The sequence below is a fragment of the Lissotriton helveticus genome, chromosome 4_1 (assembly GCF_964261635.1).
Source record: "Lissotriton helveticus chromosome 4_1, aLisHel1.1, whole genome shotgun sequence".
Classification (NCBI taxonomy): Eukaryota; Metazoa; Chordata; class Amphibia; order Caudata; family Salamandridae; genus Lissotriton; species Lissotriton helveticus.
In genome coordinates this window covers 1925724909-1925742426 of record NC_136063.1, presented here as the reverse complement: position 1 = coordinate 1925742426, position 17518 = coordinate 1925724909, and the positions used below count along the sequence as shown (strand labels likewise).

Here is a 17518-nt window from a genome sequence, read left to right as displayed (position 1 = left end):
TCACCAGCACCTTCTCCTCCCAATCGGTGTAGGGTATGGGCTCCGGGGGTGTGCCACCGCCAGTAAGATTGGCTCTGGCGTGGTTTTTCGCTTGGATGCCCTTGACCCTGGTCTTAAGGTCATGCCACCGCCTCTGAATGTCGTGCTTGGTCCTCGGCACAGTCCCCGACGCATTCACACGAGTGACGATCCTGTCCCACATGTGGTTCTTTTGCGCCACGGTCGTCTGCTGGACTTGGGCCCCGAAGATGTTGGGCTCCACACGGATAATTTCATCTACCATTACCCGCAACTCTGTCTCCGTGAATTTGGGTTTTTTTTTGGGTGCCATGGTGTGTGGTGCTCAGTGTGTGAGTTGAGTGAGTTGGGAGGTGCAGGTGTGTGGTGTGTGATGTGTAGGATTTGTGTGGTGGGTGTTTGTGTGGTAGGGTGGTGGGTGGGTGTCTTCTATGTGATTTTATGTGAGTTAGCAGTGTCTCGAATGGCCCTCTTGCTGGCAGCAATGCTGTGGTGCAAGGGATTGTGGTTGTGTGGGGGTGTCTTTTTGTAGTCGTGTCTCAATGGTTGTTGCGAGTCAGGTGGTAGGTGGGCGTGTTGACTTGTGTGCATTATTGGATAATTGGGACGTGTCATGGTGGCTTGGGCTGGGGGGGGGGCCTTGTCAATGTTCGTATGTTTGCTTATGACTTGCGGTGCACTTTCATACATTTGTTAGGCGCTAGGGATGTTGTGCGTGTTGGCCTTCCGCCCTGATGCTGTGGTTCTCGTTGCATTGTTTCCGCCGCGGACGTGGATGGCTGTGAGTTCCGTTGTACGGGCGGATTTATCCTAATTGCGGCCGCGGAGTATTCTCAGGGATGGCGGTACATGTTTTATTTTCCGCGGTCATTTCCGTCCGCGGCAGTGGTTGTTCATTGGACTCCGTCCGCCGCGGACGGACTTGGTTGTGTTCCGTCCACCGCGGACGGTGTTGGTTGTGATCCGTCCGCCGCGGTCGGAGTTTCGTGACATGAATATCCTAATCCCAACCGCGGTTTCTCCGCGGCGCAGCCGGGTGTAAAATTTCCCCCACCATGGCGGACAGTACCCATTTCCGTCCGCCATCCTAATCGGCCCCATAGTTAGGAATTAGCATTTAGAAAACCTTATTTTACTCACACAAAACCATTGAAATTCCATATATAGTTAGTTGCACTAACTATATATCGCGCACCCGCAATCCACTGCTGATGATGTCACATATTACATCATTCATGACATGGTCAGTGACATCACTGATGACATCACTGATGACATCTCAAATGACATCACTGATGACATCACTGATGACATCTCAAATGACATCACTGATGACATCATGACACACCAATACCAGTTACTACATACGCACTCACTGATTCCTACGTCTACACACACATTCACTCATTCACCCATACAATAACTCATACATACAGTCACTTATTATTACAACACTATCATATGCACTCATACACCTATGCAGACAGTCACACACTGCCACTCATCCATGGAGTTACTCACACACCAAGTCAGTCCTGTAAAGAATCAATCACACTTCCATTTCTTCATCTATACAGTTAAACACAACACCATACTTCAGTGACATCACTGATGACATCACTAATGACATCTGAAATGACATCACTGATGACATCTCAAATGACATCACTGATGACATCATGACACACCAATACCAGTTACTACATACGCACTCACTGATTCATACGTCTACACACACATTCACTCATTCACCCATACAATTACTCATACATACAGTCAGTTATTATTAGAACACTATCATATGCACTCATACACTTAGTCAGTCCTGTGAAGAATCAATCACACTTCGATTTCCTCATCTATAGTTAAACACAGAACACCATACTTTTCACACATATACTAACACATACTTACTCTCTTATACAATCACTGATACAAGTACACATTGATATGCACAGAGTCACACATCTCCCAGCCAGCCACACACACACTCAGTCTTCCATACATCCAGTCATTCTTCAATATGTAAAACGTATTTAAACTTTACAAAAACACACAGACACTAGATGATGTCATCAGTGATGTCATTTGAGATGTCATCAGTGATGTCATCAGTGATGTCACTGACCATGTCATGAATGATGTAATATGTGACATCATCAGCAGTGGATTGCGGGTGCGCGATATATAGTTAGTGCAACTAACTATATATGGAATTTCAATGGTTTTGTGTGAGTAAAATAAGGTTTTCTAAATGCTAATTCCTAACTATATATGGTCTATAACCTATGGTTTTTTCAGTGAATTTTCAAGGTTTTGTAAATGCTAATTCCTAACTATATATGGTCTATAACCTATGGTTTTTTCAGTGAATATATATATATATACATACATACGTGCACAATGATCCAATATAAGCAGTTCATACTGAGCTTATCTACTTAGAGGCTCATTAAGGGCAATTATCAACAGCATTCAAGCTACAAACTATATTGCCTTGTGATATGTGCATGCAAAATAACAAATGTGCCATATATTGGAGATATGTTGCAAAATATGTGTGCCAGATAATACAATGTGTTACAATCCATAATATCACAGCATTCATGGCTGTATAGTATTTCCTCTATGTTCACTAATCACATGCTGGGGGCTGAAAGCATCACAAATACAAAAAAACAGAGTATAAAAACAGAAAGCGGACTGTGTTTAGTCAATTGAAAAAGAATACCTTGTTATTCGAAACGCGTCTGACCTGACATAAGCTGTAAGCTAATAAAGACCTGCTTCTACCACGACATTTAGTGTCCGTTTCCCGTCCTTTGGAGTGCTACCGGCTGGGGTGCATCAGAGAGGTGTGGGAAAACTCGTTTGGATATATATATATATATATATATATATATATATATATATATATATATATATATATATATATATATATATGTGTGTGTGTAGTGTGTGTGTGTGTGTGTGTGCTTCTTTTCTTTGCGCGCTTCACCAAATATCTACGTATTGGCGTGCATTTTGCTTATTTCAACCACAGCCCATAGCATAATGGAGTGGGCATTTTACTGGAACATCGATATAGTGGAACTCAAAAAAACTGTTTCCCACCAATAAGGTAGGAGGGACTTTCATTAACCAGTAATTGCTAGCACCTATATATACGAGTTTGCCTTTACAAGCGTTCCATAGTAATCAAGACATTTATTGAAAGTTGTGATATTGGTTCATCAGCATATATCAGTATTGGCATATTTACTTATCCTACTCGACCTCTTTCACTATCTTTTGGCACATCCTCGTGGTTCTCACAGAGGGCAGTGCCTCATGTCCTGCGGCTGCGAAAGTGAGTCTCCTCAGGATATGATGCACTTTTTAATGTTTTGCACTTTTTATGCTGTTCCTAGAAAGTCATTTATTATCCTCATTCTCAAAAAAGTGGATTTTAGGAGGGTGAGACCAGCTTTTATTTTTTTACAAATTCTATCTAAGGAAACTGTTTTGTACACCCTTAACTTTTTACAGGTCGCAATCAGATTAAGGGCAAGCTGCGATTAACTTTTGTATTGCTATTCAGTAGCTTTATCTCATGTTTAGATGATTTGGGATGTATTTTAATTATCATTCTGTAACCTGGAAGTTGTTTTTATTGATGTTTGTATGACTTTTATGGTTTTATGTATAAAACGAATAAAGTTTATTGATGATGTAATCGTTTGGTAACTAAAATATTATTTGCAAAGCTGGTTTTGCACAAGACTTGTAAACAACAAGACCATTTTTGATCTTCCAAATCTTATACTATTTTCTCAAATACCTGGTTTCTCTGCCATACAAATCAAGCAGTAGAGAATGGCAAACAGTAAACATCTTGATGTGATCTGCTTCATCATTTCATTAACTTGTCTTCTGAAAAAGAAAAGAAAGTATTAAATATGACAGTGAATTCTTTTCACCACTTTAGCCTTAGCATGAGACATTACCATCATCAGCCCAATTCACACTTTTTCACATATATTAAATTGGCACTGAGGGCAGGATTCTTAAAAGGCACTTAGTGAAGAAAAACCTAAATCTGGATACATGTTAAGGTGCAGCAGTGAACACGGAACTTAGTGTAGACGGTTGATTGATGTTTGATTCCAAAATGTATAAAGTGTACGTTTACCAAATGGTGTCCAGTCTCTGAAGGCAACCCTGTTGTACATGTGAAGGGGTGGACATGTGTTTTAAGTTGCCTGCAAAAGTAATATGGTTCTCCAGTAGGAGAAGATTGATAGGTAACTTTATCCACCTAGAACCTGACAGATAGGACAAGCAATGTTTGTTAATCTGAGTTATTAGCCCTCGAGATGCTGAGCAAGGTGTATGGGCAGGAACAATGTGTCTGAGTGGGAGGATACTTGCAAATCTAAATCACAGTTCCAAAATTCGCTTTTTCAGACATATGATCCAATGCCAAAAACAGCCAACGTTGTGGCCTCGGCATAGGGATGCTTCTCTGTAACGCCAGTTGGTTGATATCCTGAACTTGGCAAATGTTTCAATATTTAGCCATGACCTCCCACTTGCACAACCATTTAATGCATCTGCCTTACCTCAAGTGACCATCACAAAGCTAGGAAGCACATGGCTATAACCAAGTGAATCAAAAGGCATTAATTTTACATAGCATGATTTTAGTGTCTTGAAGAAGAGAATTTAAGATAGGAGATGATGATACAATTTAAAATAACTCAGAAGATGCTAGGGTTTAGAGGAGGATCTGAAGCTGATCTGTGTGGAATATGTGGAGGAGGAGATTAACTGGAAAACGTTCAGTCTTTTGGAGTGAATCAGTGAAGGTGAGGTCTTACTGCATTTCACTACAATAAGCATACATGTAAAGATATGCTTTAAGAACAATACCTCAACACAAACATCCCTTAAGATTTGCTGGCCTGGAGCATAAGCGACAAACAAGATCTTACCAACATGGATGGCTGCATGGGACTTGTTGAGGCTGCAAGTTGGAAAGGCTTAAGATTTGAATAATATAGGTGCCAATCAGATTCAACAACACAGTGCTATAGGTTATCATCTCAGTACTTACCATCTTTTATGATCTTAGTGCACTTGATCTAAGATACTTTTCATTCTTGATTTTAATTGAGCGTGTATACCATATTAAAACGTACAGGCCATCTGTGGAGGCTGGTGTCGCCCTAGTTTGAAACACGCTGTCACAACTCTTAGGCAGCATAAACCATTTTGAAAGAGGTAGTCATAAGTGTTGGGGTAACACTCTGTCTTCCGCATCAAGATTTTCCTGGGAAGCGACTTCAACACTTGGGGAAAATGATGCATATACATTCCTACCCGGGAGTCTTTACGCAGGTGAAAGCAGTGTAGAGACTCCATCAGTTCATAACAGCAGTCTTTGTTTTCTGGCAGTGTTAGACCTGTCAGCCTTAGGGTGGTCTTCCCCCAAATGTTTTGCCTACTTACCTCCATTTGTGTGCTGAAAATGGTATTTGTTGGCCTTAGGACTCTGTGAAATTTACCACTGCTAACCAGTACTAAAGTGCTTTTCCTCACATCCCTAAACCTGGTTTGATTGGCTTACACCTGGTTGGCAATTTTAATTTGCTTATAAGACCCTTATAGACTGGTAGGCCTTATACTCAGGTCTTGTGAATTAAAGGCTACCAGTGGGCAGGAAACACTTATTGTGCCACCCACTTAAGCAGCACCTTAAAAGATGCACCAAGGCTGCATTGGAACTGAATGCAGTTTTAAACTGCCAATGCTCCTTGGCTATATAACCCCCTCACCAAGCCTTAAACTCCCATTTTACTGCATATAAGGAACCCCTAAAGTAATCCCTAGGTAGCACATAGGGCAGGGTGAATTGTAATTAAAAGTTTGGATATGTATTTTTAACTTTTACCTGTTCTGGTAGTGAAAAACTCCTAAATTCGTTTTTCATAACTGGGAGGCCCATCTGTACCAAGGGTTAACATTTGGTTGCTTTATTACATTTAATAAGTGCTAACTTGTGATTGGGAACAGGTATCCAGTTCATGTTTGATATCTATGAAATTGTAATCAAAAATCTTCTTTAATCGTGAAGTCGGATATTAAATTAAAATTTTTGAAATGCCACTTTTGTAATTTTGGTTTTTGCTTGCCTTTAGCACTTTTGTGCCTGCAGCCTGTCTTGGGTCACAGCACTGGGTGTAACTGACAGTTAGACTTTGTGAATTCTTCCCACACAGTCACACAATAGAGAGGTTTTGGGTGCCTAAATGGGCCATCTGCTGCCAGGATGGGGGGCAGAGCGGAGCACAGCGCCACCTGCAACTGAATAGGGTGTGCTCTGCCTTCACACAAAGGAACTCCACATTGTCACTGAAACCAGCTTAGAGCCAGGGCAGGGGAATCAGGAAGGTCCAAGAACACCAAAGAACATCTCTAGCAGCTTCACTCTCCTTCCAGCGGAAGGGCACTACGCTATACAAAAAAGGCATTTAGACCTACTCTTAAGTTCACTAATGGACCTGCGGAAAGACTCTCAGAGGACTGCCTGCTTCTGTGACCTACTGTGCTGTGCCTGGAAGGACTTCTTTCCTGCCTGGGGCCTGCCTTTAACCATCAGAAGCCAGCCCTGCGGTCAATCCCTGCATGTTCACCTGAACCCGGGTCTAAATTGCTGGTCTCATGCTCAGAGCCACAGAGACATCAAAGGTTCCCACCATCTTGAACCCACAGGTGGACCCAGCTTCAGTGAGTTCTGAACCCCAAGTGGTGTCACAGCAGTCCTGGACCCTTGGGTGTGGTGCTAAAGGTGCCCAGATGGCCAAATCTCTAAACCGAGGAGTTAAAAAGTTTTTGACCAAAAAAGTGAACCAACAGGATATCAGAATCAACTTGCTCGCTTATCCATCTGAGGCGTTTCGCCGGCCGAATTGACATTGCAGCTATTCCCACTATGTTCTTCTCTGCAGCAGCAAATCCTGTTCAGCGGTCCTTCGCCAAAGGTATATCCAGCCTTGTGGAACTGCCTTCAGCTACAGCATTCTGCCTCATCCCGCTGGAGATTTTCAGCTTCTGAAGTCTGAACATAGAAATCTTCACAGCTGCTTTGAGTAAGGGTTCCCTGACGAAGACACTCCCTCTTCGGACATCTCCTGCAGCCTTGTTCAGCTGAGCTTTACCCTCTCAGAAAGTTTTTCTCAAAATTTCTTCTAAACCCAAAGGTAATCGCTGACCGGGCCTAATCCAACTTCTTGTATCCGAACCAGGCTCCACATTTTTCGACTGACTCGGTCTTGTGCGAATAGATGTGTTTGCACTAGTTTTTATTAAAAACTTTCAAAATTCGTAACTCCAGTTTTACTGATTGGATATTTATTGTTTTGGTGTCATATAATTGATTAAAATATACTCTGCTTTTCTAAACTGGTGTGGGATTTTTTGTGTGTTGTGTATTCACTTTATTACGTTTGTGTGCTGCAGAAATACTTTACACATTGCCTCTAAGTGATTCCTGGCTACTTTTTGTGCCAAGTTACCCAGGGTTAGTCACAGCTTAATTTAGTGACTTTTTGTTGTTTACCCTGCAAGGGAATGTGGTTGTTGCTTGCCCAGGGCTCACACCTCAGTCAATGTTAATAAAGAGGAAGTGAGGATGATGAAGTACAAACAACAAGCAAGTAGAAGTGAGTGATCAGAAACAGCAGTCTGATGTAAAACAAATTCCTTAGATCCTTAGAAAATGTTACAGATTTGATGATCAGAATCACATGGCAAACAATAATGACTTTCCAGTGTGGAAAGTGATTCGTAAACTATCTGCTCACAAAGGGCATTATTCTAAGTGCCGTAGAGATAGATGGTATAAGAAAAACATGAATGACGCTCTAGATGGCAAGCAAGAATGGGGAGAGATAGTTGGAAGGAAGAATGTGGGTGTGTTTTGACTCGGCGGCTAAATTAAAATGAATTTTCCAAGAAGTATTTGAGGTAAGTAAAATGAATGAAGCCTTATATAGGAACAACAGGCTATGGGGTGAGTCCATACCATTACAAGGATATTTTATGGATATTTGAATTATCAAGGAAGATACATTTTTTTGCAGATTCATGTTGGCGTGTCCAGATCACATGGGACGCTGCGGTTCCTAATTTAATGGTGCTCGCCCGGGTACCTGGCACGTGTCTCGCTGCCCCGTTAGGGGATATCCGGCGGCATGGGCGTCTGCAGACATTTTTCCAGGGGGGGGCAATATGTTAACGTCATCACCATCCTCCGACATGATGTGTGCCAGGTGGGGCACAAGAAACACTGGGGCGCAGAACTGGGATAGACTCAATTAAATGCCAGGAATCCAGGACATGTGACTGAACCTGCCACAGGCCAACAAACACCGCCTGTAGGGAAAACGCTAAACTTTCTGACAAGGTGCTTTATCTCTGTCTGCTAGGTGTGCAGACTTCCGGGTCCTCGATCCAACACCAATCAAGGCTGTCTTCGGCAAGATTCGATTTTTATCAGAATACTTTAAAACAGCCTATGATTAAAGCACCAGATTAAATATACTGTATGCATAGTGTATGTTAGGGATTATTTGTAGCACACATATTTACCAATATTGGCTTCTTGGTGCTAGAATTCATGATAACTTTTATCCTAAGATAAAGCACAATGTCAAAGTTTGTAATAAATAATGCATCAATCACACACGCTAGTGATTTGCCAATGGGTGCCCCCTTTACTAGAATTACCCGGGCATTGCTAAATTTTACACACATTCAATTAATTTATACAAAATAAAATGTATAGGTCCAAATGTTAGCTATATTTTTTTAAAGAAATTTAGAGTCCCTCTACGTGTAGTCAATGTCAAACTGACAACATGCTCACATTTAGGGATACTATAATGGCCAGCTTCCTTATGCGGAAGCCTGGCACCGTAAATGTGTGGCACATGCGACGCCCGCAGCGGCAGCACATCATAGGTCCAGGGATGCTGAGTCTTACACAGTGGTCGAAGTGGGGGAAAAAAGTAGGGGAACAGTGGGCGGAGAATCAGAGGACGGGAATAAGCCAGGGATTGGATCTGTGGGTGGAGCCAGAGGTGTGGCCAGAATGTGCAGACATCCCAATTTTTAGTATTTGTTTGGCATTTCACTGCCCAGTTTAATCAACCAATGGATACACATGATTATTTAAGGTTATAATGAGTTATTGACATTAAAATCTATTCACAATGTGGGATATGCTTCTAATCACAGAATGTACCAAATGCGATAAAATGTGGAAACACAAGCCATTTGTCTCCGAGCCATGGACTTTCTGTCATCAGCACTTCTCCCTTTCTCCACAACAGCAGATCAAACATGAATGGCAAAATATCCTAGTTTGCAAATGTTTTCTCTAAAATTATGGCTCTGCCATATTTGCCTCATAATGCAAGATCTGCTGCATGACCTGACCATTTAAACTAATAAATTGTTTGTAGCTCAAAAGTTAATATAAAATGTGATTTGTTTTGCTGCGTAGAGGATGACCTATTGCAATGGTTGACTGGTCACCTTTCTCACTGCTGCGTTTCTATGTTACACTGGTACTAATAAGGCAAATCTTTCCAGAGACTGTTAGCATGTGTACACATGTCAAAATAATAAAATATCTGAAAATATACTGCATTACGCTGCAGCCTTTTTTTTAATGCATAATTTAGTCAACACTACGGCATAATGTTGTCATCCTTTGCTGCATAATTAATTCCAGTGGCCCCACAGCAGGCAGCACATGTTAAAAGTGCTTGTGAATGAAGCAGGGAGACTGTGAAGTTTGCGAACTTAGTTTGGTGTGCGTGCAAATCCTGCATTGCCAATCCCTGGTGAGTTGCAGCTACTACTGCTAAAACAAGGCCCATGGAGGTACCTATGGGTGAGGCAGACTGGCCTCAAGGGCAGGGCCAGCCATAGCACTGGTGGTGTCCTGTGCATTAATGTTTGTTAGTGCCCCCCAATGACCACCTCTGCCATGGATTCCCTCACTGCCACCCTTTAACTGTGCCCCCAAGTCTTCATAACCACTCTCTCTCAGATGCATTTAATTTGATTTACAGCGCCACCCATACCATTGTAGGGTGTCAGAGCACTTTACATCACACACATTACACAGAGACAATCAATATGTGTGTAAATCACTGTATAGAAATTGTTACATAAGACTAAGGACTACAAGGTGTAGGAGTCACATGACAACCATACTAGTAGCCCGTATAGTTTTATAGTGATTGGCCTGGGGGGGGGGGGAAATGTTAACGTCATCACCATCCTCCGACATTATGTGTGCCAGGTGGGGCACAAGAAACACTGGGGCGCAGACCTGGGATAGACTCAATTAAATGCCAGGAATCCAGGACATGTGACTGACCCTGCCACAGGCCAACAAACACCGCCTGTAGGGAAAACGCTAAACTTTCTGACAAGGTGCTTTATCTCTGTCTGCTAGGTGTGCAGACTTCCGGGTCCTCGATCCAACACCAATCAAGGCTATCTTCGGCAAGATTCGATTTTTATCAGAATACTTTAAAACAGCCTATGATTAAAGCACCAGATTAAATATACTGTATGCATAGTGTATGTTAGAGATTATTTGTAGCACACATATTTACCAATATTGGCTTCTTGGTGCTAGAATGCATGATAACTTTTATCCTAAGTTAAAGCACAACGTCAAAGTTTGTAATAAATAATGCAGCAATCACACACACTAGTGATTTGCCAATGGGTGCTCCCTTTACTAGAATTACCCGGGCATTGCTAAATTTTACACACATTCAATTAATTTATACAAAATAAAATGTATAGGTCCAAATGTTAGCTATATTTTTTAAAAGAAACTTTGAGTCCCTCTACGTGTAGTCAATGTCAAACTGACAACATGCTCCCATTTAGGGATACAATAATGGCCAGCTCCCTTATGCGGAAGCCTGGCACCGTAAATGTGTGGCACATGCGGCGCCCGCAGCGGCAGCACATCACAGGTCCAGGGTTGCTGAGTCTTATACAGTGGTCGAAGTGGGGGGAAAAAGTAGGGGAACAGTGGGTGGAGAATCAGAGGGCGGGAATAACCCAGGGATTGGATCTGTGGGTGGAGCAAGAGGTGTGGCCAGAATGTGCAGACATCCCAATTTTTAGTATTTGTTTGGCATTTCACTGCCCAGTTTAATCAACCAATGGATACACATGATTATTTAAGGTTATAATGAGTTATTGACATTAAAATCTATTCACAATGTGGGATATGCTTCTAATCACAGAATGTACCAAATGCGATAAAATGTGGAAACACAAGCCATTTGTCTCCGAGCCATGGAGTTTCTGTCATCAGCACTTCTCCCTTTTTCCACAACAGCAGATCAAACATGAATGGCAAAATATCCAAGTTTGCAAATGTTTTCTCTAAAATTATGACTCTGCCATATTTGCATCATAATGCAAGATCTGCTGCATGATCTGACAATTTAAACTAATAAATTGTTTGTAGCTCAAAAGTTAATATAAAATGTGAATTGTTTTGCTGCGTAGAGGATGACCTATTGCAATGGTTGACTGGTCACCTTTCTCACTGCTGCGTTTCTATGTTACACTGGTACTAATAAGGCAAATCTTTCCAGAGACTGTTAGCATGTGTACACATGTCAAAATAATAAAATATCTGAAAATATACTGCATTACGCTGCAGCCTTTTTTTTTATGCATAATTTAGTCAACACTACGGCATAATGTTGTCATCCTTTGCTGCATAATTAATTCCAGTGGCCCCACAGCAGGCAGCACATGTTAAAAGTGCTTGTGAATGAAGCAGGGAGACTGTGAAGTTTGCGAACTTAGTTTGGTGTGCGTGCAAATCCTGCATTGCCAATCCCTGGTGAGTTGCAGCTACTACTGCTAAAACAAGGCCCATGGAGGTACCTATGGGTGAGGCAGACTGGCCTCAAGGGCAGGGCCAGCCATAGCACTGGTGGTGTCCTGTGCATTAATGTTTGTTAGTGCCCCCCAATGACCACCTCTGCCATGGATTCCCTCACTGCCACCCTTTAACTGTGCCCCCAAGTCTTCATAACCACTCTCTCTCAGATGCATTTAATTTGATTTACAGCGCCACCCATACCATTGTAGGGTGTCAGAGCACTTTACATCACACACATTACACAGAGACAATCAATATGTGTGTAAATCACTGTATAGAAATTGTTACATAAGACTAAGGACTACAAGGTGTAGGAGTCACATGACAACCATACTAGTAGCCCGTATAGTTTTATAGTGATTGGCCTGGAGAAACACAATACCCTGAATTTAAAACGTAATACCATGGTTGGGGGTTCTCCTTAATAATCAGAATTGATTTCTGTCTAAAAGAACACTTTTTGGGACATTAGGATAATCAAAGAATAGGGGGGGGTGGGGGGGGAAAAATAACGCTCTAATTTATACCTTGAAGTTTGTATGCAGCTCTTAGATAACAGTTAATAGCTCACTGTTCTAAGTTAGGATTTTAACTTATAAACTACAAGTAACAAAAGGATCTCTCTGACAAAAGCAGTAGCCCACTGACCTATTTACATTATGTGCACTTTGTGATCTGCATGGTGCATGTTCTTTACAGCCGGTACATTAACCCTCTGAGCTACCTTTCCATGAGTCAAAACTTCCACTAGACAAAATTCTGATCTCTCTCTAGGAAGAACATTAATCACCAGAGTCATCATGACATTTTTATTGTTGCCGAAAATTGCTGGAGGCCAGGAAGGAGGCAGCAAGCGTTTTTAAAACCATAATATACTTGCAAACATGATGCCTCCACCTAAAGTCGAATGCAAAAACAACAGTTGATGGACAGAATGCAGAACAATGTCATACATTCACCCCAGTACAGAGATCTGGGCCTAAATCCCTTGTTTTCTTTGCACTCCACACCACCCCAGTTCAGACATGGCCATATGCAAATCAGCCTTGACCCTGTGCCTCATGGGAACAGTCCAGCCCGAACTGCCAAGCCATGGCTTTCCTGGACCCGAATCAAGCATCCTAGGACCGGTTTCTGGCTATCAGCCGTCTTCAGCCAGGATAGCTTGACTCCAGTGGTGTGGAGAGCATGGGACTCATGTCTGAGCATACCCACCCCACTCGGGGTGACAAATGCAAAAACAACAGTTGATGGACAGAATTCAGAACAATGTCATCCATTCACTCCAGTACAGAGATCTGGGCCTAAATCCATCGTTTTTTTCCCTCCACACCACCCCAGTTCAGACATGGCCATATGCAAATCAGCCTTGACCCTGTGCCTCATGGGAACAGTCCAGCCCGAACTGCCAAACCATTTCTTTCCTGGACCGGAATCAAGCATCCTAGGACCAGTTTCTGGCTATCAGCCGTCTTCAGCCAGGATAGCTTGACTCCAGTGGTGTGGAGAGCATGGGACGCACGTCTGAGCATACCCATCCCACTCGGGGTGACAAATGCAAAAACAACAGTTGATGGACAGAATGCAGAACAATGTCATACATTCACCCCAGTACAGAGATCTGGGCCTAAATCCATCCTTGTTTTGCACTCCACACCACCCCAGTTCAGACATGGCCATATGCAAATCAGCCTTGACCCTGTGCCTCATGGGAACAGTCCAGCCCGAACTGCCAAGCCATGTCTTTCCTGGACTGGAATCAAGCCAGAAACCGGTCCTAGAAGGCTTGATTCCGGTCCAGCTGAAGACGTCTGATAGCCAGAAACCGGTCCTAGGATGCTTGATTCCGGTCCAGTAAAGACATGAGGCACAGGGTCAAGGCTGATTTGCATATGGCCATGTCTGAACTGCGGTGGTGTAGAGTGCAAAAAAATGATGGATTTAGATCCAGATCTCTGTACTGGGGTGAATGTATGACATTGTTCTGCATTCTGTCCATCAATTGTTGTTTTTGCATTTGTCCACCTAAAAGTCAGCACCCGGTGCGGTCACACTGGTTGCCCCGCCCAAGAGTTGGCCCTTCTCAAGGGTCCTGTGACCTCAGTGACAGTTGTTCTAGGGTGTGCTGCTTCATAGGCCTGCCCGCAAGACTGGAGGTGAACTTCAGTATGGATAGTGGTGGACAAGCCTTGAAGGTTAACTTACACTTGTCATGCTAGGGTCCTCCTACTGGTACGAAGACACCAGGACTTCTAAGGTGTTGCGAAGCCTTCTAAGGTCTAGCATGTGATTGTGCTCTCGCAGGAGAGTGGTCTGGTGGACTGGGTATTAAGGCTGAACGTGGTTCCCAGTTCCAAATTCAGCAGCTCTGACCATAGTGCCACATCCTCTCCCCCACTGAACACCGTACTGCCCCACTGAGAAAAACTCCCACTGTCTTCAACTACAACCCAATTGTTGCTCGCTATAAACACCTGATGCGGCTCAATTTAAATTACGCACTAGACAAGAGCAATATGGGGCCTACAAAAAAAAAAGGAACAACATCCTGGAAAAAGCAAACACTTATAGGGAATGCAAAATTTAGCAAGCCATGGGAAATGTAAGCAGGAATAACATGGTTACCTTAATGCTTTTACATTCACTATTCAGAAATCAGTGAGTGCTTTTGCTTGAAAAGTTAAGGACACGACTACAGGGCCCTGAATGGACCCATTTCAATGGCCATTGCTTATATCCTTACAAAACGTAAGCAGTATGGTAAAAAGACCACATCCCTGGACACAGAGCCGAAGCACATATTTTGTTTTCCAATCCACACATTGCAGTACCTCCAGGATTGGTGCACTAGTTCCAAGTCCAGGGAAAACAAAGACAAGAAAACAAAAATAGTGCTTCACTGGCAAACTCTGTAAAAGTGGTGCTAATGTGTTTCAGTGTGAATAAAATCAGTTTGGCCAGTTTGCTACCACTCTGTCTTACTTTATTTAGTTATTTATCTATTTTTCATATTTTTAGCCTTTTATTCCCAATGCTGCACTTAAAATGTCAGAAAAATACGACATTTCCAGCAAAAGCGTCTTTCTTTTTTGGATGCATTTCACAGGGAAGCAAATAATAGAAAGGAGAGGAAAGAGAGTGAGAACCCCGTCTTGAACTCACGGTTTTCATGCGCGTCCACTGGGGGGGCAAGGAGGGTGCTCCAGGGGGGGCAAGCGCTCCTCCTTGCCCCCCCTGCGGACGCCCATGTCCGGCGGAGTGATTCACTCACGTCCCGAGCTAAGGTGAGTGAAAGGAGATGTTGAGTGCAGCAGCCGAGTCTCGTACATGGAAGTTGAGAGCGGCCATTGTATAAAACTGTATTTTTTATTGATGCCCTGTTTTTGGTTTGATTACTTTTTAGAAATAGTTTTGACCTCGTTAGAAGTATTTCTAAGAGCAGTGCGTCCTTCTAGGCGCATTTGTTACGCTGAAAGTTAGAGACGACGGAGGGTGATTTATTTATCATTTTTACCCTTATTTTTATTCTGAGGTGTGTCTTCTGATATTTCGTTACCATGCTGGAGAGGTTGCAGCTACTTATGTGTTTTTTTGTTTTAGTACTTTATACTTGAACGCCCTGGTGCAAGGTTGGGCACCCAGATGTGTGTGGCTTAAGTGAGTGGCTACTAGGTAGCCTTGTGGTTTATATATTCCTACTCACTAATGTCCTGCTTGGCATGTTTGCCTATATAGTACACTTTTTTAGGGGGTCTGTTTGTTATCTGTTGTTTTAGTGGGATGTGTCACTTTGGGGTGTGTGGTTTGGACTCTTTTGGAGCACTGGTGCCTTGGTAACATTGATGGGCACCGATGCATGTGTGTAGTGATCACGTGCATGTTGACACCTTGACTTGGTTAATACTTAGCTTCTTTTCAGTTTCCATCAATGATATTTTCTTTTCAGTGACTAACATTGGGATAAGGTGGTACAGAAATGTAGACGGTTTCAGCTATGGGTCCACACTTCATGTGTGATTCTACATATTCTTGTAGGTCCTTGATTCACCCTGTCCTGAGGAGGCCAAGATTGGTCTGGAGGCCGAAACGCAACCGCGTCGACACACTATAAAAAGAGGAGTCTGATGAAACCAATGGAATTAGTTTGGAAATGTATTTGTTGACACAATCTTTAAATTTAGGTTCGAGACTTGATAGAACCGATTGTGCCTGATACGACTACCTCAGAGTGTACTTCCTGTGTGGATTAGGAGGACACTTCTTTTTGCTTTAATTTATTGGGTGAAAAGGAATTACAGATCACGCATCATTTGTATGAATATCGTTCACTTTTTTTGTGTTTTTTGTATATATTTGTTGTATATATATGTATATGTATGTTTATATTGTATGTCTGAAAATAGTGTAAATTTAGAGGATGAAGTATTCCCCCTTGATTACTATAATTAAAATATGTATTCACGTCTTCATTGGTATGTGATTGTTGCCTGATTGAATACAATATTGAATTATTGGACATAGTCGCTTTCATAGGAGAATTGATAGTCCCCTATTAGAAAAGATTATAGATATTGATCCCTCTTTTTCCATCTTTGTACTTACTTGCAGTAAATGGAGTCAGCCACAGGCCCAGTAAATTACAACACTCACATCAACAAACGACGCAGTTCAAGGATCCATAACTTTCATACACTCACAGGGCTGGCACAGTAATCACACTGCCTGGAAGCTAGCAGAGTGTATGAACTTGCATTTGGCTGTCGGTGTGTTTTTTGACCAGCAGCAAGTTACTACGCACACACCTGTGAAATGCCAGTTCACACACACTGCCAGCTGGAGCCTAGACACACACACCACCATTCACACACACTACCAACCAGATGCCAGTTCAGACACAGTATTCTCACCGCCTGGAAGCTATCAGAATGCGTGGATTGGTATGTTAGTGGTGGTGGTGTGTGTGTAGTAACTGCTGCTGGTCCCTACACACACTGGCACCCAAACACAATTCCACACACACCACCAGACAAACACCACTCAGACATCATCATGTAGCACTCCACCACTTTTATTTCTAAAACACTCCCATAATGAACAGATTACACACACAAAGCACAGAGAAGAAAAAAGAAACCATCCAAATAAAAACAGCTATTTGTTTTCAGATAGAAAGAACCAACCTGTTGGTAGAAGATGAAATACCAACTATGACTGTATACACAACAAGTGCAACTAATTACATCAAACTACTGTCAACCAGGTATCTAATCAGAAACTATATAGCAATACAGACCACAGTCAGTTCCCTTTTACTTTCATGCTGCTTCCAATACTTTAGTTGTGTGTGGTACAATTTGAAATATGTGAGCACACATAGGCCAGGATTAGAAGAAACCTCGAGACAGTACATGCGACTTTCAGTTCATACTCCTCTTTCGACTCAGACTGTACATCTCCGACAAGGAAAGTCTTTTTTGGGTGTTGGACGAATGTATTTAGGAAAGTGATGATCTTTCAACCTAGCCA

At 42.4% G+C, this 17518-nt stretch overlaps 1 protein-coding gene across 4 annotated transcripts in view; it reads right to left on the bottom strand.

The window, feature by feature from the left end:
- Positions 1–17518, bottom strand: part of ADGRG4 (adhesion G protein-coupled receptor G4) — a 1842483-nt gene that overhangs the window by 1533296 nt on the left and 291669 nt on the right. For 3 of the 4 annotated variants that reach the window (XM_078688599.1, XM_078688601.1, XM_078688598.1), the window contains exon 2: positions 3839–3930. In XM_078688599.1, the coding sequence (XP_078544725.1) occupies positions 3839–3914 (76 nt within the window). In that variant the 5' untranslated portion in view covers positions 3915–3930. The remainder of the gene's footprint in view (positions 1–3838; positions 3931–17518) is intronic. The other variant, XM_078688600.1, reaches the window with a different exon arrangement.